This window comes from Coregonus clupeaformis, chromosome 17 (genome assembly GCF_020615455.1).
Source record: "Coregonus clupeaformis isolate EN_2021a chromosome 17, ASM2061545v1, whole genome shotgun sequence".
Lineage (NCBI taxonomy): Eukaryota > Metazoa > Chordata > Actinopteri > Salmoniformes > Salmonidae > Coregonus > Coregonus clupeaformis.
This window is the reverse complement of record NC_059208.1, coordinates 1,748,204-1,774,164: the sequence shown is the minus strand read 5'-3', so window position 1 is coordinate 1,774,164 and position 25,961 is coordinate 1,748,204. Positions and strand designations below refer to the sequence as shown.

General features: G+C 43.6%; 3 protein-coding genes across 4 annotated transcripts in view; 1 reads left to right on the top strand and 2 right to left on the bottom strand.

Annotated features, from left to right (window-relative positions):
* The window catches only part of LOC121543223 (disintegrin and metalloproteinase domain-containing protein 22-like), a 102,570-nt gene extending 92,624 nt beyond the window's left edge, over nt 1-9,946 (top strand). Inside the window, exons 24-30 of one of the 2 annotated variants that reach the window (XM_045226004.1) lie at nt 1,111-1,201; nt 1,332-1,385; nt 1,575-1,775; nt 2,382-2,482; nt 2,561-2,627; nt 4,696-4,819; nt 6,756-9,946. In XM_045226004.1, the coding sequence (XP_045081939.1) occupies nt 1,111-1,201; nt 1,332-1,385; nt 1,575-1,775; nt 2,382-2,482; nt 2,561-2,627; nt 4,696-4,819; nt 6,756-6,776 (659 nt within the window). In that variant the 3' untranslated portion in view covers nt 6,777-9,946. The remainder of the gene's footprint in view (nt 1-1,110; nt 1,202-1,331; nt 1,386-1,574; nt 1,776-2,381; nt 2,483-2,560; nt 2,628-4,695; nt 4,820-6,755) is intronic. The other variant, XM_041852966.2, reaches the window with a different exon arrangement.
* Nucleotides 9,947-11,991: 2,045 nt separating this feature from the next.
* Nucleotides 11,992-16,998, bottom strand: LOC121543221 (GTP-binding protein 10). Its single transcript, XM_041852962.2, has 10 exons — nt 16,863-16,998; nt 16,291-16,484; nt 15,994-16,085; nt 15,709-15,853; nt 15,556-15,629; nt 15,353-15,405; nt 15,018-15,125; nt 14,818-14,895; nt 14,526-14,649; nt 11,992-12,894 (listed from the first exon to the last, which is right to left on the bottom strand). Exons 1-10 carry the CDS (start codon nt 16,893-16,895, stop codon nt 12,653-12,655), a joined length of 1,143 nt encoding a protein of 380 aa, XP_041708896.1. The 5' UTR covers nt 16,896-16,998; the 3' UTR covers nt 11,992-12,652.
* Nucleotides 16,999-18,987: 1,989 nt separating this feature from the next.
* Nucleotides 18,988-21,062, bottom strand: LOC121542415 (collagen alpha-1(X) chain-like). Its single transcript, XM_041851812.2, has 5 exons — nt 20,765-21,062; nt 20,251-20,313; nt 19,953-20,015; nt 19,630-19,758; nt 18,988-19,328 (listed from the first exon to the last, which is right to left on the bottom strand). The coding sequence occupies exons 1-5, from the start codon at nt 21,054-21,056 to the stop codon at nt 19,048-19,050; spliced, it is 828 nt and encodes a 275-aa protein (XP_041707746.1). The 5' UTR covers nt 21,057-21,062; the 3' UTR covers nt 18,988-19,047.
* Nucleotides 21,063-25,961: the final 4,899 nt, after the last annotated feature.

Here is a 25,961-nt window from a genome sequence, read left to right as displayed (position 1 = left end):
TTCTTGCCATAATATGGACTTGGTCTTTTACCAAATAGGGCTATCTTCTGTATACCCCCCTACCTTGTCACAACACAACTGATTGGCTCCAACGCATTAAGAAGGAAAGAAATTCCATGCATTGACTTTTAACAAGGCACACCTGTTAATTGAAATGCATTCCAGGTGACTACCTCATGAAGCTGGTTGAGAGAATGCCAAGAGTGTACAAAGCTGTCATCAAGGCAAAGGGAGGCTATTTGAAGAATCTCTCATATAAAATACATTTTGATTTGTTTAACACTTTTTTGGTTACTACATGATTCCATATCTGTTATTTCATAGTTTTAATGTCTTCACTATTATTCTACAATGTAGAAAATAGTAGAAAATAAAGAAAAACCCTTGAATGAGTAGGTGTGTCCAAATGTTTGACTGATACTGCAGGTATTTAAGACTTTATTTTCATTATAAATCATTGGTTCATTCATTGTTTAGTTTAGTTATTTTGCATATAATCATTATTTTTGGCCTTTACGTTTGATTCATCTTTGTACTTTTATTTAGCCAGCTGCATTAGTATCTGTTCACAAAACCAACCAGGCACATCTTTCTTTTTGTTTGTTGTTTATTTTCACACTCATTCTTTGTCGACAGGCTCATGTCATTGATGGAGTGACGCTGAGGTCAGATCTGAGTTCCTCTTCATTGTGTTTGTCCCGTCTGTGATGTAATTTCCTCTTCCTCCTCCTCTCACCCCTTCCCAGTCTCTCCAGCCTATAGTCAGTCATGTTTTTGAACCCTTCTACGTCCCCCTCAAAAACACACACATCAATGTTTGTGATCTGTTTCCTCCCCCCTCTTTCCTTTCAGACCTCTTCCCTCTGAGTGTGCTGTGTTTTAGTGTACTATTGAAGTGTGGTGTACACACCTGATCACTTCAAAGTGTGTTTTTCCTACAGATTCATCTGGAAACAACTATAATACAGTTTGTTTATAAAGTGCTCTCTCTCTCTCTCTCTCTCTCTCTCTCTCTGTCTCTCTCTATCTGTCTCTCTCTCTTTCTCTCTCTGTCTCTCTCTCTCTCTCTCTCTCTCTCTTTCTCTCTCTGTCTCTCTCTCTCTCTCTCAGGTATCACCAGTACTAACATCATCATCGGGGCCATCGCTGGCTCCATCCTATTCCTGGCTCTCATCCTGGCCGTCACCGCCTGGGGATACAAGTGAGTAGAGCTGGACCACAGCTCTAGACCTGGGATAGCTGACTAGTTAGGATTAGGAACTGCTTTGGGATCATGTCATTGGTCAGTGTGTCTGACGTGACTCTGTCTGTCTGTCCTTCTTCACTAACAGGAGCTACAGACAGCGGTGCTACGTTGAGTCAGAGGTTCACAGAAGATTCTGCCGGTTTGTCATCCTTATTCTTTCAGGTTTACATTTTAGTCGTTTAGCAGCGCAACGTACAATTCCACGTTTTCTATGACATTCATTCGTTTTTGTTCTATTCATTTGTTGGTCAATTTGTTGATGTGTTTGTGACATCACATCTATGTCACGACAGTGTTCAGATGTCTAATGTTTGTTGGCGTTTCTCAGGCAAATGCCTCCGGGTGACTATGTGAAGAAGCCTGGGGATGCAGACTCGTTCTACAGTGACCTGGCCCCTGGGGTCAGCACCAACTCAGGCTGTAGCTCCAAGAAGAGGTCTGGCTGTCTGTCTAACCTGCAGATATACACGCTCTCTTTCACCCCCTCCATCGCCTCCATCTCACAAAACATCTCTCTTTTCGCATTCAGGTGTGACATCATCTCACTGCCATCGCAAACGTCTCCTTGTGTGTGGGTCTCTGTGGTGGGGGGGTTCTTGTTGTGTGTATGTCGAGGTTGTCTTGTTCGCAATATGTGTAGGTGGTTGTGTAGTGTTGGTTGCAATATGCCTCTTTCTGCACATTCTTCTTGTCACGTTGTCATGGTATCACTCCCTGTTGTCATGATATCACTCCCTGTTGTCATGGTATCGCTGTCTGTCATCATGCTATCGTTCACAGTCGTCATGGTGTGGTTGTCTGTTCTTATGGAATGTACCATCAGTCTCTCCTCCACCTACTATGAGCTGTCTGTCTATTCTCTACTGTAGACAAAATAATATAATAATAATATAATAATAATATTATAATAATATTTACCATTTAGGAGACGCTTTTATCCAAAGTAACTTACAGTCATGCGTACGTACATTTGACTTATGGGTGGTCCTGGGAATCAAACCCACTAAACAGATCAGGTTGGGGATCAGGTTGTTATTAATGATGATTGTGTAGATAATGGTTATCTCTGTTTCTGGCCCGTGTGTGTGTGTGTGTGTGTGTGTGTGTGTGTGTGTGTGTGTGTGTGTGTGTGAAGGTCTAATGGTCTGTCCCACTCATGGAGCGAGCGAATCCCTGACGCCAAACACATCTCTGACATTTGTGAGAACGGACGACCCAGGAGCAACTCATGGCAAGGTAAATACACACACACACACACACACACAGTTATATTTCCCTGTGCTAACCGTGTGTTACTGTGTCCTTTCTCTGTAGGAAATCTGAGTGGAAATCGCAAGAAGTCGAAAGGGAAGAAGTTCCGTCCTCGTTCCAACTCTACAGAGTAAGTCACCATGTTCCTGGATGGGCTTCCACATGGCTCAGGGATTGTATTTACACCCATCCAGTCACTATAGAAGTCAGCTCCAATAGCAGCAAGCCAAGAGGATCTGTATGGTGAAATAGACTAATACAAATTGTGGGATCCAGCATTTTATAAGAAAGTGTATTAATGAGTTACATTGACTATTACCAGAGTTTGGAACCTTAGAGACGCCATGGTTCTAGAATGTTGTACTGCGCTGTTCTAGAAAGAGAAATGGCATTGTAGAATGCATGTGGGACCTAATGGCAGTCACTATGGCCATGCTTGAGCGGACCAATGCTATTCGTTCTTTATCTAGGGGTTAGTGTTATGGGTGAGGGTAAATGTAAAGGTTAGTGTTAAGGTCAGGGCTATTGGTTATAAAGATTCAATTTGTGAAACATACTTCTGTCCTTTCTAGCAACTTCTGTACTTTCTAGCATGGCCACTCAAAAACAACCCTAACTGCACATGCTCCTCGTAAATGAACACAATTAACGCCTTGTTGACCTCTCAGCCTTGTTGACCTCTCAGCCTGTTGTTGTTGTTAGTTTTTTTAATTTTCTGGTCTTGGCACCTGAGGTCATTTGCAGAGCAACTGTTCTTGTTTGAAAGCATGGGAGTGAATGAGGAGAATTTAACTGCTTGGACCGATTTGTGACACCCGGCCAAAATGCAAATTACCATGTTACTAAAACACAACATTCATCTAGTCAAGTTCTTCACAGTCCCATCTTGTCTTCCTCTCACTTGCATCTTGGTGGAGTGTGTTCAGAATGTCTTTGCTCTGCTCTCCTAAAGTATCTCCTCTTCCTCCCTCGTCCTCTTCCTCCCTCTTCCTCATCTCCATCCTCCTCCCTCTCGTCCTCTTTTTCCTCCTGTTTCCTCTTCTCCTCTCCTCCTCTCTTCTCGGTGTGTCTATCACTCCCCACTCCTGCAGGTATTTAACACCTCGCTTCCAAACAGAGCATTATGATGTAACTAAGTGGGTAGAAGATGTGAATAAAAACAGTGAAGGACCCTACCTTAGGTATTACTTCAGATCATCTCCTATTCCCCCCTCTTTTAACTCCCCTTTGGTTTGGGTTCAATTTGGCCAGGGGAGGTAGGGAAGGGTTATACCAGAGGTTCCCAAATGGGGCTCAGTTCTCTTTGTCACAGATAAAGAGCAGATTGATTGGTAGTTCTGGTGATGATGTCAGAGCTCTGATTGACAGCTCTCGGCCCTCTTGTGTCTTTGGACTCCCATGAATCATTGCTTTTTGCATAGGATGGTTCCTTCTAGGATTTAGGATGGTTGGATGTATCAATAGCTGCTGAACTTTTATTTACAACAGTTTTACATTTAGTTGAGTATTGAGTAACATAATTGTTTTGCTTTATTTGTAATGACATCAAAATGGAAGTAATTATCAGAAATCATCTCTATTTCTAGTCTATTTCCTTATTTCCCTCCGTTGCTCTTGCCATGTTCTCTCTTTATCTCTGCATGTTCAGTGATGTGTTGGCTCTGAAGTCATCATTGTGCTACACACATGTCTGAGTCCCCTACTGAGTGTCTCTGTGCTCACCAGCCTGGTCGCTTCATATTTACCCACCATGACACCATCTCCACTACATCTCTACTGGTCCTGGACCAGTCCAGATACACCCCAACACAGGCACAGGTCTAGTCAAACTAACTGTACTCAGTGGGTGACTGACTGACCTGCCCACTCCCACTCCCAGCCACAGCACAGCTGGCCCTGTTGCATTGCCTGATGATGTTGCAGCGGTTGATGATGTCATAGGCAGGTTGATGAGAGGTAGAGGTGACTGTTCCCAGACCAGGGCTGTTCAGACTGGCCTACTCTGGCACAGGCAGATGCTTCCCCTAACCACAGCTCTAGGGTCAGATTACTGTACCCCCCAATCTGAACGTTAACCGTTAGGGTCATGAAAAAATGTATTGCCTCAGTGTTTAGGGGCAACTTCTGCCTATTCCGGACAGATCAGTAAGAGTGATGATGTCACCGTCTATAGTGACGTAATTTCCTGTCTCTTCCAGGACCCTGTCCCCGGCGAAGTCGCCCACCTCCTCCACGGGATCCATTGCGTCCAGCCGGAGGTACCCTTACCCCATGCCCCCCCTCCCCGATGACCAGAGGAAGGCCAACAGGCAGAGTGCCAGGGTAAACTACTATAATAACACAGTATATATCACATACTGTATGAACATCTCATACGTAACATATACTGCACATAACATCTCATACGTAACATATACTGCACAAAACATCTCAGCCGTAACATATACTGCACATAACATCTCAGCCGTAACATACAGTGGGGAAAAAAAGTATTTAGTCAGCCACCAATTGTGCAAGTTCTCCCACTTAAAAAGATGAGAGAGGCCTGTAATTTTCATCATAGGTACACGTCAACTATGACAGACAAAATGAGGAAAAAAAATCCAGAAAATCACATTGTAGGATTTTTTATGAATTTATTTGCAAATTATGGTGGAAAATAAGTATTTGTTCAATAACAAAAGTTTCTCAATACTTTGTTATATACCCTTTGTTGGCAATGACACAGGTCAAATGTTTTTTGTAAGTCTTCACAAGGTTTTCACATACTGTTGCTGGTATTTTGGCCCATTCCTCCATGCAGATCTCCTCTAGAGCAGTGATGTTTTGGGGCTGTCGCTGGGCAACATGGACTTTCAACTCCCTCCAAAGATTTTCTATGGGGTTGAGATCTGGAGACTGGCGAGACTGGCTAGGCCACTCCAGGACCTTGAAATGCTTCTTACGAAGCCACTCCTTCGTTGCCCGGGCGGTGTGTTTGGGATCATTGTCATGCTGAAAGACCCAGCCACGTTTCATCTTCACTGCCCTTGCTGATGGAAGGAGGTTTTCACTCAAAATCTCACGATACATGGCCCCATTCATTCTTTCCTTTACACGGATCAGTCGTCCTGGTCCCTTTGCAGAAAAACAGCCCCAAAGCATGATGTTTCCACCCCCATGCTTCACAGTAGGTATGGTGTTCTTTGGATGCAACTCAGCATTCTTTGTCCTCCAAACACGACGAGTTGAGTTTTTACCAAAAAGTTCTATTTTGGTTTCATCTGACCATATGACATTCTCCCAATCCTCTTCTGGATAATCCAAATGCACTCTAGCAAACTTCAGACGGGCCTGGACATGTACTGGCTTAAGCAGGGGTACACATCTCGCACTGCAGGATTTGAGTCCCTGGCGGCGTAGTGTGTTACTGATGGTAGGCTTTGTTACTTTGGTCCCAGCTCTCTGCAGGTCATTCACTAGGTCCCCCCGTGTGGTTCTGGGATTTTTGCTCACCGTTCTTGTGATCATTTTGACCCCACGGGGTGAGATCTTGCGTGGAGCCCTAGATCGAGGGAGATTATCATTGGTCTTGTATGTCTTCCATTTCCTAATAATTGCTCCCACAGTTGATTTCTTCAAACCAAGCTGCTTACCTATTGCAGATTCAGTCTTCCCAGCCTGGTGCAGGTCTACAATTTTGTTTCTGGTGTCCTTTGACAGCCCTTTGGTCTTGGCCATAGTGGAGTTTGGAGTGTGACTGTTTGAGGTTGTGGACAGGTGTCTTTTATACTGATAACAAGTTCAAACAGGTGCCATTAATACAGGTAACGAGTGGAGGACAGAGGAGCCTCTTAAAGAAGAAGTTACAGGTCTTTGAGAGCCAGAAATCTTGCTTGTTTGTAGGTGACCAAATACTTATTTTCCACCATAATTTGCAAATAAATTCATAAAAAATCCTACAATGTGATTTTCTGGAATTTTTTTTCTCAATTTGTCTGTCATAGTTGACGTGTACCTATGATGAAAATTACAGGCCTCTCTCATCTTTTTAAGCGGGAGAACTTGCACAATTGGTGGCTGACTAAATACTTTTTTCCCCCACTGTATACTGCACAAAACATCCCAGAAAGTAGGTAAATACAATAGTAGTCCATGACGTGTGTACTATAAATACCCCTATTGCATTGTGGGGTTAACTGCAGTTAAGGTACTGAAGCCATTATCTAATTATAGTCTTCATCTCTCTCATCTCTTCATCTCCTTTCTCTTCCTGCAGCTGTGGGAGACTTCAATATAACACTCCTGTTATCTACTCAGCAAAACTACTTAAGAACTACATTTTCGTCCACTTTTCTACAAATGAAAAAAAAACAAGGCAAAAACAAAATTGAAACAAAATGACAAAAAAAGCACCTTGTATGAAGAGAAGAGGAGGAAGATGAAGAGGAGGAGTGTATGCGAGGTCCTCCAGACCTGACCTGCTCAGTAGGGGACGCTACAGGGGCCAGCTGTCATTCCTACACTGACAAGCGTAGACAGAACGAGGCAAGACGAGATTTCTCTTTCAGATCAGCTGGAGATCCATCAGAGATCAGCTCATTACTCGTTGGTGGGGAAAAAGCAAAACTGTTGTCATGGTAATGGTGCAGACAGAGAGGAGAGGCCTCGTTGGGGATGTCTCCCCCACTCCCAACACCCCAACATCCCCCCAGCTCCCACCACACTCTCCTAGCTCCTCCCTCAAACTGTCCCACCTTACCTTACTCACCTCTCCTCTCCATGTCCCTGATAACAATCCTCGCCCCCCCAACCCCCCTCTAGCCCTGCCCCCATGTAAACGCTCTCCTCTGATTGGTGCTCCTCTTTGTTGAGGGGCGCGGACAGCTATCATATCGCCAGATTTCTTTACCATTTTGAAGCACGCTGTTGAATTACTGTAGAAAACGCCAACACTTTATGCATGAGAACCCCCTGTTAATCAACTCTTCCTAGTGTCATAAAGAAGAAGAAGTCTGGGACGGACAGCATGCGGGGGATGGTGATGTCATACGTACTGTAGGCCTTTAAGCTTTCTTTACATTATAGGCTTCTTTTATCTCGATGATCAGCGACTCATTCAGTACTGTACCACACATTATACTAGCCAACAGCCCCTGACATGGACCCTAGACCCTAGACCCTTCACCCTTGATCCTTGACCCTAGACCCTTGACCCTAGAACCTAGACACTAGACCCTAGGTCCTAGACGCTAGCCCCTAGCCCCTAGCCCCTAGACACTAGCCCCTAGACCCTAGCCACTCCCTGTTCTTTCTTTTTCCCTGTCAGGTTTTCCTGAAGGATTTGGTTATTGTCGTAAATATGTACAGCTTAAAGACAGAGTAATGTGTGTTTTTCTTTTTTACTGACTGAGAGGTGAAAGATTAAGGGATACTCCCTCTCTCCTCCTCCTGCCGTGGTTTGTGTTATAGACAGACGTGGTCTCTGTAGGTCTTTGTAGAGACCCCGCACTCGTTTTTTTCTGTCTGTTTCTCTCTTTTCATTTCTCGCTGAACTCTCTCTCTTCTCTCCCATGTGGCTGTGTGAACACACCAGCTTTCTTTTTCTTCCACAGCAGAATGTACAAACAGTGTTCTATCTTTCCGCTCTGTGTCAATGTCATCCCTTTCTCTGAGTAATGCACACTCAGTCACAGCCCATCATATTTAAGACAGTAAACTTAAGAATGTCATTGATTTATAACATTAGCTGAGAATTTGATCAGTTTGGATATTGATAATGATGAATATGATTTGAAGTAAGATAGTCCCATGAGCCCTTCCTTGCTAAAGAGGGGAGAGAACAAGTGTTTTTGTGTAGTTTTAGATGTGATATACATGACTTTTCAAAGTGTTCATTTGGTCATGGTGGTTTAGAGAAGTTGGAGAAATGTCCTGTGACCTTAAGCAGTGCATTCTCATTCCTAGCTATGGTCTGTGTGTACAGCAGGGGCGGACTGGCCATCTGGCATTTCAGACAAATGCCAGATGAGCTGGTCCATTTTTAGCATAGTGGGCCTGTCTTACTTTGATTTTTTTGGACAAAATGATCATTATCTGGCCAATAATGGGGTCCTCAATTAATAAAATGGGCCGTGTGGGGGCCTCGAGGAAAGAAATGGGCCAGTGTGTTTAAAATGCTAGGGCCGATTTCTGGTCCCAGTCCGCTCCGGTGTACAGTATGAGACCAGACATAACAAATAGATACAACTGGAACCGACAACGCCACTGAGATCCAATTGGATGATGGTTTGTGTCAGACGAACTTGAGAAACTGGGAATTGTTGGATAAAATGATTCAAATGTGCATTTTTACTTTTGTTTTGTTTTCTACTGCAAGTTTGCCCTGCTGTCTGTTAATGATGACACGTCCTGTACAGTGCTTGCTGTTTGAGATTTATAAGACCAACAGAATGACAGTGGATCTACTAGCTAGCACACTATCGCTGTTCTCTAGTAATCTGTCTGTGAAGCTGTAATACGAAATAAGCATGTCATTGAAATACTTTTTCCTTGATTGCCAATTGCTGTTATCTTCTTGGATTTTCATACCACAAACCCCATTCCAGTAGTGAACAGGTTTTCAACATAATCAACCAGGTCTCAAACATTTTTATGAATGTCCCGAGGAATCTAGTGGTTTAAATGTGGCTTAAGATTCAGGTTCAGGTTCTTACCTACTCAGAGTAGGATAAAGTGTCCCAAGTCACTGATCCAAGGTCAGTTTTGTATCTTACCCCCCTGATGGTAAATGTCGTGAATCGGGGAGTGGTAAGCTGATCTTAGATCTGTGACTAAAGGGAAACTTCTCTGTACAGAATTCACAACCCCCATCCTGTAGTTACTGTACTGTCCATATCAGTTAGGTCTGATGTATGTTGTTAACTGCGTATGCGTAAGTTTAAAATGTGGGCACTGTTCGTTTTGATTTTCTACTGTATGCACTATGACTGTATAGATATTAAGATCACCACAATATCACATTAATATTGCTACTGTATGACAAGTATCAAGTCTTTTTTTTAACTCTTAAGTACCTTTATAATATTCACTATTTCTCAGTGTTGTGTACAGCCATTATTCAGACAGACCAACTGCGTTATTGTTCTTCTGTGCATTGATGAGTGGAATGGAGACATTATGTGGTAATTTTAGTTTTTTAAAGCACACACTCGTCTCAGACCGCTCTGGCATGTGCAGATCTGTACATGTCTTCTATGGTATGAGGATTGGACGCAGCTATGGCAACATGAGGTGCATTATGCTATAGAGATCTGTGCAGGTGAGCTCATGTTTGCCAGAGCTCTCATCCTCACTCTTGTCTTATTTAAACTACGATATGATTGGCTGGTGCTTAGTAACTTGAACTTTGACCCAGAGATTCCCTAGGCCGTGGTAATATGAAAATAAAGGATCATACTTCTCAATCAATATTTTAAACATCATACTGTGCTAATTCTGACAACCTATGATCATTCACCTGCAGGTCATAGGATTGTGGTATATTATATGTTTGGATGGTGGCAGGTGGAACCTGTCCAGGTAACAGAGATGGAACTTGCCTGCTGTGTGTTGTGTTGCTATCTGTATTAGTGGCTGGACTGACGTAACCCAACCGGACCGCACAGAGAAACGTCCTAATGCACACATAGCATGGACAGACAGGACAGAATCTTGAATGTATCAATAAAACCAAGCACCAACCACCCAGCCGTAGGTTCTTTAGGCCTCTGCATGCACCATGCAGTCTATTGAGAAGTAGGTTATATCAGGCCTCTGAATGCACCATGCAGTCTATTGAGAAGTAGGTTATATCAGGCCTCTGAATGCACCATGCAGTCTATTGAGAAGTAGGTTATATCAGGCCTCTGAATGCACCATGCAGTCTATTGAGAAGTAGGTTATATCAGGCCTCTGCATGCACCATGCAGTCTATTGAGAAGTAGGTTATATCAGGCCTCTGAATGCACCATGCAGTCTATTGAGAAGTAGGTTATATCAGGCCTCTGAATGCACCATGCAGTCTATTGAGAAGTAGGTTATATCAGGCCTCTGAATGCACCATGCAGTCTATTGAGAAGTAGGTTATATCAGGCCTCTGAATGCACCATGCAGTCTATTGAGAAGTAGGTTATATCAGGCCTCTGAATGCACCATGCAGTCTATTGAGAAGTAGGTTATATCAGGCCTCTGAATGCACCATGCAGTCTATTGAGAAGTAGGTTATATCAGGCCTCTGAATGCACCATGCAGTCTATTGAGAAGTAGGTTATATCAGGCCTCTGAATGCACCATGCAGTCTATTGAGGCACTGTGCCACTAGAGATCCTGGTTCGAATCCAGGCTCTGTCGTAGCCGGCCGCGACCGGGAGACCCATGGGGCGGCGCACAATTGGCCCAGTGTCGTCCAGGGTAGGGGAGGGAATGGCCGGCAGGGGTGTAGCTCAGTTGGTAGAGCATGGCGTTTGCAACGCCAGGGTTGTGGGTTCGATTCCCACGGGGGGCCAGTATGAAAAAAAAAATAATAATGTATGCACTCACTAACTGTAAGTCGCTCTGGATAAGAGCGTCTGCTAAATGACTAAAATGTAAATGTAGGTTATATCAGGCCTCTGAATGCACCATGCAGTCCCATCCTGCTGCAGTACGCTCCTACTGCAACCTTAACCCTCATATGTACTGCTACAAAATCTATATACATTGGGGTCCCAAATGATTGACACCCTTGATAAAGATGAGCAATAATGACTGTATAAAACAAATAATTCAAATACTGACGTATATTGTATGCAACAAAAAAAATGGGGAAATTATATTATTTGATACTAATACTCAGAGAAAGAGATTTAGTTGAACAGGTACTACTTTCTTTTCTCAAAAAGGTAGGGGTCAAAATGATTGAAACGCCAAAGGATTCTTATAAAGTAGTCAAAAGTTTCATATTTGGTCCCATATTCCAAGCACACAATGACGTCATCAAGCGTGTGACTCTACGAACTGGTTGGATGCATTTGCAGTTTGTTTTGGTTGTTTCTCGTATTATTTTCTGCCCGATAGAAATGTTAAATAATGTATTGTGTCATTTTGGAGTCACTTTCAGGATTATCCGTAATTAATGTAGAAGTGTTTAGAAACATATTTTATTCTTATTTACAATAAAAGTGACTCCAAAATGACAATACATTACTTATCATGAATTTCTATTTTGCACAAAATAATTTGAGAAACAACTGAAACTAACTGCAAATGCCTCCAACCAGTTGGTAGAGTCACACGCTTGATGACGTCATTGCCTGCTAGGAATATGGGACCAAATAATACACTTTTGACTTTATTTATAAGAATCTTTAGGGGAGTCAATTTTGACACATACCTTTCTGAGAAAAAGAAGTATTACTTGTTAAACAAAATCTTTAATTGAGCAAGTGTATTAGTATAAAACAATCATTAACCCCCTTTTATAAATACAATATAGCTCAGTATTTGAATGATTTATTTTATACAGTCGTTATTGACACCCTCCATAAAGATTAGCAATCATTTGGGACTGCACTGTATAATTACTGCTCTTTTCTTTCACCGTATGTTGTACATAGACTGACAATGCAAAAATCAATGCACATCTTTTCTTTTCTTATATCATTCAGTATTGTAATATTTAATATAAAATAAAACTTTCATCGATATTTTCTGTGTATGTATGTTTATTTTCCCTTAAGGTGGCAGCATTAATTAACATGTTTATTACTACATGATGGAAAAGGAACATATTACATCAAACAGATAGTCAGAGACAACATCCAGCAGAAAAACACACTGAAAAGCACTTCCCCTCCTCTTTCTCGACCTCTAACTCTGTCCATAGTTTGGTCATAAGGGAAGGGCTGGAGAACAACACCCTGCCTGGGTTATGACTGTGGGTGACATCATTGCCAGTGTTTTCCATAGATAATCTCAAGCAGGGTGCAGAGACAGGATGAATGTCGAGGAGTCATCCTACCTAGGATATGATAGGTAGGAACATCACCCTGACTTCCACAATATTGAAAACGTTCCAGGCTGAGTGAACGTGTATCAAGTTCAAACCCTTTTTCAAAACTGCAGAACGTACTAACCCTGAATGTTCCACAGTTCAGTTCAAACTGAGGGGGTGGGGCCCCATGTGAGTGAGTTCTTGGCTGGGACCGCACCTCTCAGCGCCTGTAGCCTATCACGGTGCAGGGACTCCGTTGCCATAGAGGCATCCTCGTCTAGTGATTGGCGGATAAAGGTCTTGAGGTGTGCGATGCCAAAACCGGTGGCAGCTGAGATAGGAACCACGTGTCTGAAGACCATGTTGTTCTTAGGAACCATATCTTCGGGTAACAGGTGGGAGAACTCTGAAAGGGAGGAGCACACCAGGGGAGCATTATGAGTAGTCTAATGTCATAGATTGTACACCTTAATTATCTTAGATTATAATCTATGTACACTACCAGTCAAAAGTTTGGACACACCTACTCATTCAAGGGTTTTTCTTTATTTTTACATTGTAGAATAATAGTGAAGACATCAAAACTATGAAATAACACATATGGAATCATGTAGTAACCAAAAAAAGTGTTAAACAAATCAAAATATATTTTATATTTGAGATTCTTCAAATAGCCACCCTTTGCCTTGATGACAGCTTTGCACACTCTTGGCATTCTCTCAACCAGCTTCATGAGATAGTCACCTGGAATGCATTTCAATTAACAGATGTGCCTTCTTAAAAGTTAATTTGTGGAATTTATTTCCTTCTTAACGCGTTTGAGCCAATCAGTTGTATTGTGACAAGGTAGGGCGGGTATACAGAAGATAGCCCTATTTGGTAAAAGACCAAGTAAGCTCAAATAAGCAAAGAGAAACAACAGTCCATCATTACTTTAAGACATGAAGGTCAGTCAATAAGGAACATTTCAATAACTTTGAAAGTTTCTTAAAGTGCAGTTGCAAAAACCATCAAGCGCTATGATGAAACTGGCTCTCCTGAGGACCGCCACATGAATGGAAGACCCAGAGTTACCTCTGCTGCAGAGGATAAGTTCATTAGAGTTATCAGCCTCAGAAATTGCAGCCCAAATAAATGCTTCACAGAGTTCAAGTCACAGACACATCTCAACATCAACTGTTCAGAGGAGACTGTGAATCAGGCCATGGTTGAATTTCTGCAAAGAAACCACTCCTAAAGGACACCAATAAGAAGAAGAGACTTGCTTGGGCCAAGAAACACGAGCAATGGACATTAGACCGGTGGAAATGTGTCCTTTGGTCTGGAATCCAAATTGGAGATTTTTGGTTCCAATGCAGTGTGGGTGAACGGATGATCTCTACATGTGTATTTCCCACTTGCAAGCATGGAGGAGGAGGTGTTATGGTGTGGAGGTGCTTTGCTGGTGACACTGTCTGTGATTTATTTAGAATTTAAGGCACACTTAACCAGCATGGCTACCACAGCATTCTGCAGTGATACGCCATCCCATCTGGTTTGGGCTTAGTGGGACTATCATTTGTTTTTCAACAGGACAATGAGCCAACACACCTCCAGGCTGTGTAAGGGCTATTTTACCAAAAAGGAGAGTGATGGAGTGCTGCATCAGATGACCTGGCCTCCACAATCCCCCGACCTCAACCCAATTGAGATGGTTTGGGATGAGTCGGACTGCAGAGTGAAGGAAAAGCAGCCAACAAGTGCTCAGCATATGTGGGAACTCCTTCAATAATGTTGGAAAAGCATTCCAGGTGAAGCTGGTTGAGAGAATGCCAAGCGTGTGCAAAGCTGTCATCAAGGCAAAGGGTGGCTATATATTTTGATTTGTTTAACACTTTTTTGGTTACTACATGATTCCATATGTGTTATTTCATAGTTTTGATGTCTTCACTATTATTCTACAATGTAGAAAATAGTAAAAAAATAAAATAAAATAAAAAACCTGGAATGAGTAGGTGTGTCCAAACCTTTGACTGGTACTGTATATCATTAGATTACCGTGTGGGTTTAGGAGTTGCTCCTGCAGCTCTGTGAGTTTGTCCTCTGCATCAGGCAGGTCCATCTTATTGACCACCAACACAGCAGGCTTACACGGGAGATCCTCCTTATACAGCTCCAACTCCTATAGGAGGGGTCGAGAGAGGAGGGGACGGGGGGGCAGAGAGTGGGATAAGGAGAGAGCGAGAGAGAGAGGGATGATGAGAGAGGGAGAGAGAACATATTGTGATACTGGTGCTGGGAGGGAGGGAAAGTGGGTGGTTTCTGTGTAGATGTGTCCTGCTAGCCTCACTTTAGTTAAAAGTTGAACGGCCTCAAAAGCGGACCTAAAGGGTGTTTTGCTTGCCAGCTGGAAACCACAAACGTCCACCTATGACCAGAGAGAGAAGAGAGACTTCATCAGTATTACAGTTTCAATACAATTAGAGGCATTCTCACCACAAATCTCCTTGAAACTTTTGACCATAAATTGTGTTTATGTTTAGGTCGAACCACAAAGATCAGCTGTCTGGTCCTCTCCACGTGTTTGAGGAACTGGTGTCCCATGCCTCTATTCATGTGGGCCCCCTCTATCAGCCCTGGGAGGTCTGCCACTGAGATCTACACCAATCCGAGGAGAGAACACAGAGAATGGACCAATCAGAGGACAGAACACAGAATGGATCAATCAGAGGAGGTAACTCCGAGAATGAACCAATCAGAGGAGAGAGAACACTGAGTATGGACAAACCAGAAGAAAGACAATCTTGAGAATGGACCAATCAGGTGAAGGAAAACATTGAGTAACACAAAAGGGAGGAAGTGACCTCCTCATCTGCTTCTCTTACCTGTTTATGGTCTTCATACATGACTTTGCCAATCTCTGGTCTCAGGGTGGTGACTGCAGAATGACAACACAAACATTTACATTTCATAAATAACTCACAAACATCATGTTGTCATCCTCCATTCAAACATTTTACAAAACGGGGTAATATATGGAGCATACACTTAAACGGGATGTGTGTGTAAATGTGTACTCAATACTCACAGGCATAGCTGGCAATCTGGGGTTTGGCGTGTGATAGGGCGGTCAGTAGAGAGGACTTTCCTGCATTGGGGAACCTGGTAGTGATGGAGGGGGAAATCATTAAGTCTATGTGTTCCTGTATGATTGTGTATGTGTGTGTGTCCCCTGTCTCACCCCACCAGGCCGAGGTCAGCGATGAGTTTGAGGTCCAGTCGTATCTGTCTGGTCTGGCCCTTACTGGGCAGGAACTCTGAGTGGTAGGAGCCTCCTTGACCTCCTCTGGCCACCAGCACACGATCTCCCTCAGTGTTGAGCTCACCTATGGAGGGGATTGATGAACTATGGTCAGTTTAATTTACACCCAACACTCTCATCCTGAGTGCAGACATCAACCTCATCTTCAACCAGAACCCTGCGCCTTGTGTCAGTGAAGGAGGTGTATCGTGTGTAAAGACTTACCGAGGACTTTTCCATCATCATTGGTGACAGTAATGCCAGGAGGAGCAAAGACTTCTTGGTCCTCTCCTTTCTGCCCCCTCAGAGCACGGACACTACACACACACACACACACACACACACACACACACACACACACACACACACACACACACACACACACACACGTTGAGATTTGGATTAGATTGCTGGTAGTTCATGTCATGATGCTTCCAAAAAGGATATTGTAAATAATAGTTGTAAAATGTTTTCATGCGTTATCCAATGTGTGCCATCTACATATGTAAGTGATCGACCGACCTGCTGTTGGTTCCTACTCCAGCGATGAAGCGTTTCTGGGGGTACTTATCCTTGACCCTTTTCAGAGTAATCTCCTTCTGAGCCACCACCCACACGTCTCCCCCTTTCCCCCCCTGACCCCCCAGACGGGGCAGCCCCATCCCCCCACTGCCCCCTCGCACATACAAACGCAGGTTGTCCACGAAGTTACCATACTGGAGGAAAGAGAGAGTAATGATGACATCATTGTACACAACTGAAGTATCTACAGCAATCAATATCTTGTACCGTCTTCTACAATGACGTGGACAGTAGGCTACACAGCGAAACTATTTCCATAGCTAGCAAGTTCATTGTAGAAACGACCATGTAAAACTGACAGGACAGCACAACCAACTAGCTAGCTCTGTCTACGAAACAGACTGAAGGGCAACTCTGAGACCACCTACGACTAGCAAACTAAGCTAGCTAGCTAGCATCGCTACCTGGGTAGTAGAGCGACAGACAGGAGGGGTTAATTCTAAATATCTTTGGTATAGCTAGCTTGTTAGCGAACTATAATGCAACTGTATTTGTAGCAGTGGGTTACTGACCTTCCGGTAACAAATCCTACTGATCCAAACCATTTTGAGTGAATATTTAGAAGTTACAGTTGACCATTTGTGGCATTTTTGCCTGTGTGAAGACGTCAGATTAGCCGTTCACATGTGTTGTTTGCATAGGTTGTTTGGTGAAACAGGAAACAGCAAACTGGGCGGTGATTCGATTATGTCAGCGTCACTCAAGGTAGCTAGTCCCGCCTCCCTCTCCTCCCCAGCTAAACTATGCACCCAAAATAGTAGGCTATGTTGTGGGAATTTACCAGTAGGCCTAGTCTACAAAGAAATCACAGTGTTTTGAACAATCATTAGGTTACATCACTTTTAAGATAAATAACCTTTCAAAAACACCACTAGTATAGGCTAAGTCATTTTAGGTTAGGCCGTATTTGTTTATAATGTTATAGCATAGCCTACCCCGAATTCATTAATTAATCCATTCAGTCAGTCAGTCAGTCAGTCAGACATCATGTTTGTTCATAGGCTATCCTTGGTAATCTGTCAACTCGTGCGCTCCTTGCATGTAGGCTATGACAGGGTTTGAGGTGCGCGCGATGTTTGGCTATAAAGAGCTCCACCATGGAGTGGCCATGTGAGTCAGTCAATATGTCCACACAGTGAACAACACTGGATACGCACTCACGTTGGGTGGGGGTTTTAAAAACTGAAACAGCTTATAGGAACATAAAAAGTAAGTAGCCTATATTTTGTTTATAGCCTATAGAGGTTTTGGAAGTTTTTCTTTGAGAGGGAGACAATTACGCACACCTCTGATTTCACTACTCACATTTTCTGTTTCTAAATGTGTGTATGATGGCCATCTGATCTGTCACATTAGGCAGGTAGCCTATATTTTACTTTAGACTTTTTTTTATCTTAGGCTATTTGTCTCTGCATTCCCATCTCTTGGCCACTCAGGGCTCTCTCTCCTATCGCACCAGTTGGATAATGATCTCTCTCCGTGGCCCGGAGTCGTCTCCAGTGCCTGTGTATGCTCCCGACTCTCTCCACCGCCTCCTCCAACACCATGCCCAACCTTTTGATCGGGACCGACGGGGCCGGGGGAGTGGGGCTCGGTGTGGGTCTCGGCGGCTTCAGGGCTCCCGGTAACCTGGACGAGATCGACTCTGGCTGCTGGGACTCGTCTTCCCTCGCCGTGATCCAGACACGGCGGCTGCATCTGGCGGACAGCCGGGGCGCGCTGTGGGACTTCATGACATACCTGCGCGCTTCGCAGCAGCAGAAGTACAACGAGCTGTTCCTAGAGCTCGCGCAGCACTTCTGGGCGGTGTACGTTTACTGCATGCTGTCCCGCGCGCACGGCTCTTGGGAAGCGCGGCTTCACACGACAACGCTGTCCGAGCTGCGTGTCATGGTGTCTCCCCAAATTACGCACAGAATTACGCATAGAGCGAGTGTTGTCTTTAGGCACAATACTATGCGTAGGCCTACTGCAAGTGTGACAAGTGTTTCAGATGAACCATTCTAATCTACCACCCTCCGGATCTAGTGTTTTATTATTTAGAGTTCTGCCACAGGTGGCTGAAAAAGATTGGATGTGTATGAACAGTTCTTAGCACCATGAGTAGCCTATTCCGAGGACACAGCCTTTGATACGGCTCTTTGAAGAGATATCTAAGCAGTTTGTCAGACATATTCAAACCTGAAAAGTTGTTTGAAGTCACGTTTATAGCCTAAATTCATATCCCATCTGTTGTGTGGACCACCCGTGATATGCATTATGAGAGTTCAGCAGATTTATCCAAAAACAGATGTGGATGTTGCCTTATTCATTTCAGGATTTAGTTCTGCAACTTTCTATTGCTGATTTTGTGGTGAACTATTCTTTCAAGGCTGGAAAAAATGAAGATCCTACAGTTAGATAACTGACAGTACTGAGGTAACAGTGACTCAAATTATTTAGAATGGTGAATAAACTCAGTGTTGCTTTTCAGCAGATGCATTGTTAATCATATTGAAAAATAACAATAAAGAAAGTCGCACACTATATATTTCTCACAGTTATTTATTGGGAACCCAACGTTTGGCAGTCCATTGGAATTTTTATTTACGTTTACCCATATATAGGCCTATGTCAAAAATAACATTGAGCCCTATAGGAGGCTTTATACCAATAGATTATTCCCACCACTAAACTACAGCTTTCTTGGCGTTCCCCTCACATAGGGAAGAGAAGGAAGCCACTGAAGGTGCTGTGGTTAGAATCATCGTCATACACTGCCCAGCCTTTGGGAAGGCGCATATGGACGGTATCACCCTTTTGCAGATGCAGAGTCACTCCATTGCACACATACTCATTCCCAGCATTGTAATACTGACCGTTATGCAATATTCTCTGGCCATTCCTGTACATGTTTAGACCCCCAAGCAATTCGTTTTCATAAGAAACCATAGAGAATCTGAAGTAATAGACTCCCCTCACGGGTGCTGTGAAGATACCTGCATCAGAGGGAAGGAGGGAGAGATCAGCAACACTGTCAGTTTCTCATGGGCCTTGTACGAGAGCGTCAACAACATAATGTATTATTGTTAAATTGTGACTGACTGATCTACAAATAAAATAGCCTAGTTATTTATGATGCAAGTTGATTTGTCAACTGTCAGTCGGCAGCCGCCTGCACTGTCGACTGCAATGTCGAACAAGCCCATGGACATTGGAGCAGCATGTTTAGTGATCTTGGACTCCGCCGCTGGCCCACTTGGACATGTGTGTTCATGTGTATTGATGTGTAAGCAGTACCTGTATTTGGGTTGTAGGTGTTGCCGATGTTTGTGAAAACTTTGGTGTAGATCAGTTGAGTCTCAGTATTGAAAGGTCCTACTTTTCCTGAGTTAGTCAAACCAGCAGAGAAGGCCACCTTTGGTCTGTCTGTTAACACAGGGGGAGTACACAGGATACACATACATAATGATAATGGAAAAACAAGTAAAAAGTAACAACACAAGAAGAAAGGCAACAATTCAAACCTTGAAAATAAATGACCAAAAAAGTGGTGGCTGACGCATTTCAGCACTAAAGTTTTTATCAGAGCAAACTTGAGATAAAGTTGTTTGTCTGTTTACCTGTGTTCTCTCTCTTCAGCTCCTCCACCTGGCTCCGCAAGGCTGACAGTTCTTCTACCTGGGCTGATATAACGATAACAAATCAAACAGTTAGCTTGACTTATTTGTAATTATTTGTAAGGCATATATCACTCTGGCCCCCATGGCTGACAGTTCTGCTACTTGTGCTGGAGTTGTAGAATTAAGAAAATAAATACTTTCAAGCATCTTATCTTCAAGCTATTGTTGATTGCTACTAAATTGTATCAATAGTAATAATTCCCTACTGATTGCTTATGACCATATCATATCAGCATACCTGCATTCTCTCTCTCCAGCTCCTCTCCCAGCCTCTCACTGACACTCAGTCTGGTCTCCAGGGCTGAAATAACATGACAATGTATTCAGAAATTATAATCATTTAATTCAGGCAATCAAACAAGTCTCCCAGAGTAGCTTTGCTGCAACACTAGAGTGAATGGGCCACATTTTGACGTTTATTGGCATGAATCTTGCCCTGGAAGCAGAACTGAGCAATTTCTGCTAGATGGGTCATCTGCAAAGTCAAATGTGGCTATATTGTAAAAACCCATGAAAACAAAAATGTGCTTTTGGCATTCATTTCAGGTTAGGCATTAAGGTTAGCAGTGTGGTTAATGTTAGAGTTAAGGTTAGGCTTAAAATCAGATTTCATGACTTTGTGGCTGTGCCAGCTAGTGACCACTCTGTAGAGCTGCCTCCAGAACAAAATTCATGACAAAAAACGCTAACCTGCCAATGGACCTACATGTAAAGTCATATGATTTATTTCATACAATAAAAATCCTCATTACCTGCATTGTCTCTCTTCAGTTCCTCCACCTGGCTCTCACTAGCTGTCAATCTGTTTCCCATGTACCTCAGCTCCACTCTCTGCTCCACCAGGATGGTTCCCATACTGTGCACTTTGTCTCTCAGTGCTTTCAGCTCAGCGCAGATGTGAGAACCACCATTATCACTGCTCTCCCCCAGTTCGCTGTGACCCTGTTGAGTGGTGCCATTCTCTCTAACCCTTCTACTCTCTCCCTGAGCCCATGTCCCAGACAGACAGAACAGCAACACCAGCAGAGCTACAGCACCCCTCATTATGAATGTCTCTTCAGAACTAATGTAGTCTACTGGGCTCAGTCCCCTTCTTTATATACACTGGTCTTGGTAACCTGATGCATGAGAAATCAACACATGTTGAAACTCAGTGGAACATGTTAAAATATCACCAAGGACAAGTGAAGTCATGGGTAAACAGTACACAAATACAAGTGCACACAAGTGTACAATACAATAGCCTGTCAAAATGTGACTCAATTATGCCCTCTTGTGGTTAAATATTACATCTCTCTTCAACTCCACAAGATTTATCTGGGAAAATAAAATGTTTAAACTCAACAACAAATGTTACAAACGACACAAAATAATTTCAAAAAATTATACTGAACAAGAATATAAATGCAGGTACACCCTGTGCTGGGGACAATAAAAGGCCACTCTAAAATGTGCAGTTTTGTCACACAACACAATGCCACAGATTGTCAAGTTTTGAGGGAGTGTGCAATTGGCATGCTGACTGCAGAAATGTCCACCAGAGCTGTTGCCAGAGAATTGAATGTTAATTTCTCTACCATAAGCCGCCTCCAATGTCATTATAGAGAATTTGGCAGTATGTCCAACCGACCTCACAACTGCAGACTATGTGTAACCACACCAGCCCAGGACCCCCACATCCGGCTTCTTCACCTGCGGGATCGTCTGAGACCAATCCCCTGGACAGCTGATGAAACAGCTCCTAAGTGGGTGGGCCTATGAAACAGCTCCCAAGTGGGTGGGCCTATGCCCTCCCATGACTGTGCCCCTGCCCAGTCATGTGAAATCCAAAGATTAGGGCCTAATGAATTTATTTCAATTGACATATTTTCTTATATGACCTGTAACTTAGTAAAATCGTTGAAATTGTTGCATGTTGCATTTATATTTTTGTTCAGTATAGATTTTTATTGGGTCTATCAATATGTCAAAGGAACATTAGGGCCTAGATGATTGCAACGAATTTCACGGCTGGGGGTTGGTAGCTGGCCTCCAGGCAGGGTCAGCCCCCAGTCGTGAACAAGTGGTTGTGCTGAGCCTGCTGGCAGGGCCAACCCCCAGCCGTGGTTGTGCTGGCCCCTCCCGGAAGTGAACCGAGGTTGAGATGGCCGCTCCCATTGTGCAAGAAGCCTGATGAGTCGAGGTTGTACTGAGCCTGCTGGTGGCGCCAACCCCCGACCTTAAGCCGGTCATGGACCAGGGTTGGGTTGAGCTGGCCCGCCTTAGCGCGTAGAGTCCAGAAACAGCATGCACTTGTAGTTCAGACTGCTTGTTAGGCAGATGTACAAAGGCGTGAAGAAGGATGCCGTTTAAATACTATGTGGGTGGTTGATTATTGAGATTGAGGCTGATTTGTAGCTAATGAAGATTAGATGCAGGTGAGCAAATTAGCATAGTCACGCTGTATGACCATATAAGGAGTTCCTTGCTAGTAGGCCGCGTTCCAATATGGGTGTCTGGGCCCATATATGGATTTCCTGCTGCGTTCCAATATGAATGCTAACTACAATGTAGCGTTATCAAATTGATCAATTTAAGTTTCCTCGTCCCGTTCTTGAACCGGAAGAAGGTGCACGATTGTCTGAGCGCGCGCTCTTTGCCGAGACTACGAATCTGTGCTCGCGCACTATACCTGCCCTGTCCGTGCAGCGTGACTGCGCGAGTTTCTAATGTGACGCTGAAGTCAAACCAGAGAGGAAGAAGAAGAGAGATGCCCAACTCGGCGGAAAATCTGTCTCCCTCCACCAGGTGGCGATTTTTCCTTGTTTCGCCTACCAATGAAGGAGTTTTTTGTATGGAGGTCAATGAGTGTCGAATTAGGTCAACTAAAAAAATGAATGGCTCATTTGCTACGTGAGGTTAATTTGATCGATTGTAAGTTTCGTAATGCTTAAATTGTTACGAGTGTACTAATATAAGTAGGACACGTGACATCCCGGCAACTTTGAAAAATAAAAAAACGTTCTATCAGAGTCTCGAGATGAGGCTAGTAGCATAGTATCTCTCTCCATTGAACACCGGCGGTTGACGTCAACAACCTTCATCGAATAATACATATTTTTTTATACAATAATGAGATGTATCCATCAATCCAAAGAAAGGATAGGCGGGAAGCGGTGGAAGGATGGTGGAGGCGGAAGTTTTGTTTGAAACTGATGGCGCGTTAGGTGGAGATGAGCGTGAGAAGGAATGGATTACAAACAACTGAAAACCGATGGTCCTTCGGGGTGGCGTGGCTACACTTGGTCGGGTCTTGGGAAGAGGAAGCGAGACGGTGGATGGTGGTTGGAAGAGCCGCTTGTTTGAAATGGAAAAGTGTCGCGGTAGCTATTAATAAAGAAGAACCATCAAGACGGAGCAGCTGCTTTACAATTGGGATGCACTGTTGAGAGCTACATCCCAAGGGGTTCGTGATGATTGTACTGAGATTGTGACAGCCTGTTAAATGGCGTCCTTTGAGAAGGCAAGAACAAGATGTATGTCAGGAGAGGTGCAGTATTATCATAAGGAGACATACTTGGAATACGGAGGGGAAAATAGAGGCAGAGGAGGTCTAAAAGAGAGAGGGAGGAAGAGGGTGAACTTGAGTTGGTTAAAAAAGGTGGGGAAAAGGGAGAAGGTTTGTTAAAGAAGAATGGTAGAAAATGTAAGCAGAGTTAGCTGAAGACAGGAGGAGAAAGAGACTTAGTATCGGAGGTGGTATGTGTGGTGAAGTTCTCGGAGCCCGAGGCTTGCATAGAGGGTCAGGATAAAGATGAGTCTGTGACAGCAGGAGTGACGTTTTTGGAAAAAGTGGACCCTTGCCTTTTGGCTGGTCCATTTACGGTTTCAGAGTGGGTGAAAACAGAGTTAGGTGCTGTGGAATCGGTGAGGGTAACCAGAAGTGGTCTTGTGATAATTGTTTGTGTTTCTGCTGGTCAGAGGGAGCAGGCGCTCCGCGTTAACGAATGGGGGCAAGAGATGTGAATTGTTTTGCTCTCAAGAAAAGGGCGCAATTGAAATAAGTGATTACTGGGGTAAGGGTAAATGTGAAAGTTGACCAACTGAAGGGGAAGATTCCTGGTGTTTGTGATGCTCGTCGTTTGGTGCGACGCAGACAGGTTGGCGTGAGTGGAGAAACAGAAGAGTCGTTGTCTGTTCTTTTGAGTTTTGATGTTGAGTCTTTGCCTGACAAAGTGATGTTAGGATATATAAGTTATCCTGTACAAGCTTTTGTGCCGAATACATTACGTTGTTACAGGTGTCAAGCTTATGGGCATGTGGCAGCAGTGTGTAGGAGGGAGGTTCTTAGGTGTGAGAAGTGTGCACAAGGGCATGAGACAAAGGAATGTGTAGCATTGGTGAAAGTAGTAATATGTGTTAATTGTAGGGGTGCCCGTGGGGCTGGGGACCAGAAATGTCCAATGCGAGAGAGGCAGGTTGAGGTTTCCAGGGTTAGAGTAGTGCAGAAGTTGTCATGCTGAGGCAGTGAAGAAAGTAGAGTAAGATGGGTCAAGGGGGGGGATCCTGAGAGGAGTGGTGTGAGTAGTAGATCAATACAGAGGGATAGGCCAACAAGTGATATAGGTTTCAGGAAGATTGTATTTTTAGCATTTATAGCAATGGTTATCAACTCTACTGCAGGGATGGAACGTAAGTCGCAGAAAATTGAGGTTGTGGTGGCAGCTGCAGAGAGGTATTTGGGTGTGCAAGACTTGATGTCAGAGAGTTACAGGGTGTGTTAAGTGGTGGTGTCCCATCCTTTCAGGCTGTTGGCCTGAAGTAGGACTAAATAGATTAAAATAGTGGAGTAGGGTGGTTAGTAAAAAATATATATATATTTATTTGTTTATTATTTCAACAACAAAAATCTGATTGTAGTGTTAGATGGTAGGGTATTTGTTTATTTATTTATTTCAAGCAAAGTATAAGGGAGTTATACACCAGTCTAGTAGGTGGCGTTAATGCAACATTTATTGGATGCCAACCGCCGTTAAACCTCATCGAAGAAGAAGAAGGAACAGATTACGGTGGTGAACAAAAAAGGAAACCAGAGAAGTAAAGTGGTTGTGGAGTCTAGTAAATCCAATTCTAGTTCTGACTCTGGTTTTAGTCGTAGTGAAGGTTTTGGATCGATCGAGATACCTGGAAGATCCGTTTGAAGTCTCGATGAAAATCATAGATGTGTTGGATGAGGTGGCGTCAGTGAAAATAACAAGACATTTGTTTATTTCGTTTTTTGTGTGTGTCCAAGGAGCAGAAGGAGCCTGCTTTGCACCTGAAAAATATATATCGGATTGGAATGTGTCGTGTGTGGATCTGCGAAGCAAGGCGCCTATTAAGATGGTTATCTCTGGAGTGGCACTAGAAGTGAGTGCAAAGAATGTAACTGAAGTAGATCCAGTGGTTGGAACCGACTGACCCCTATGGTGGATGGAGTGAGGAAGCCCACTCCATCTGTTCTATTGTTATTTGAAGAAGTGTCTCTCCCTTTGTATGTATATTTGGGTTATGTGAGATATCCTGTAAGAGCCTTCGTACCCAAACCCTTGCAGCGTGATAAATGTAAACTATTTGGACATGTCAAGTGTATGGAGACAGGAGGAATATCGAATGCCATTTGAGGCGAAAAGCTGCAATTGTGGTGGCGAGCATGCACCCGAATTCATGAAGTGCCCTTTTAGGGTGAAGGAGACCGAGGTGGCAAGAATAGGCTGTCCAACATGTCTCCTATCTGGAGGTGGTGAGAAGAGTGGATGAAAGGAGTGACGTTGAAGAAACTATAATAGTTGGATTAGAGGCATCATTAAAAGTTCCTTGCCAACAGGATCCTCACATGTTGCATGTTAAAAAGGTGGACTTTGTATCATTTATTGCATTGGTTATAAACTGCACAGGTCAAACAAAGAAGAAATCTGAGAAAATAGGCAT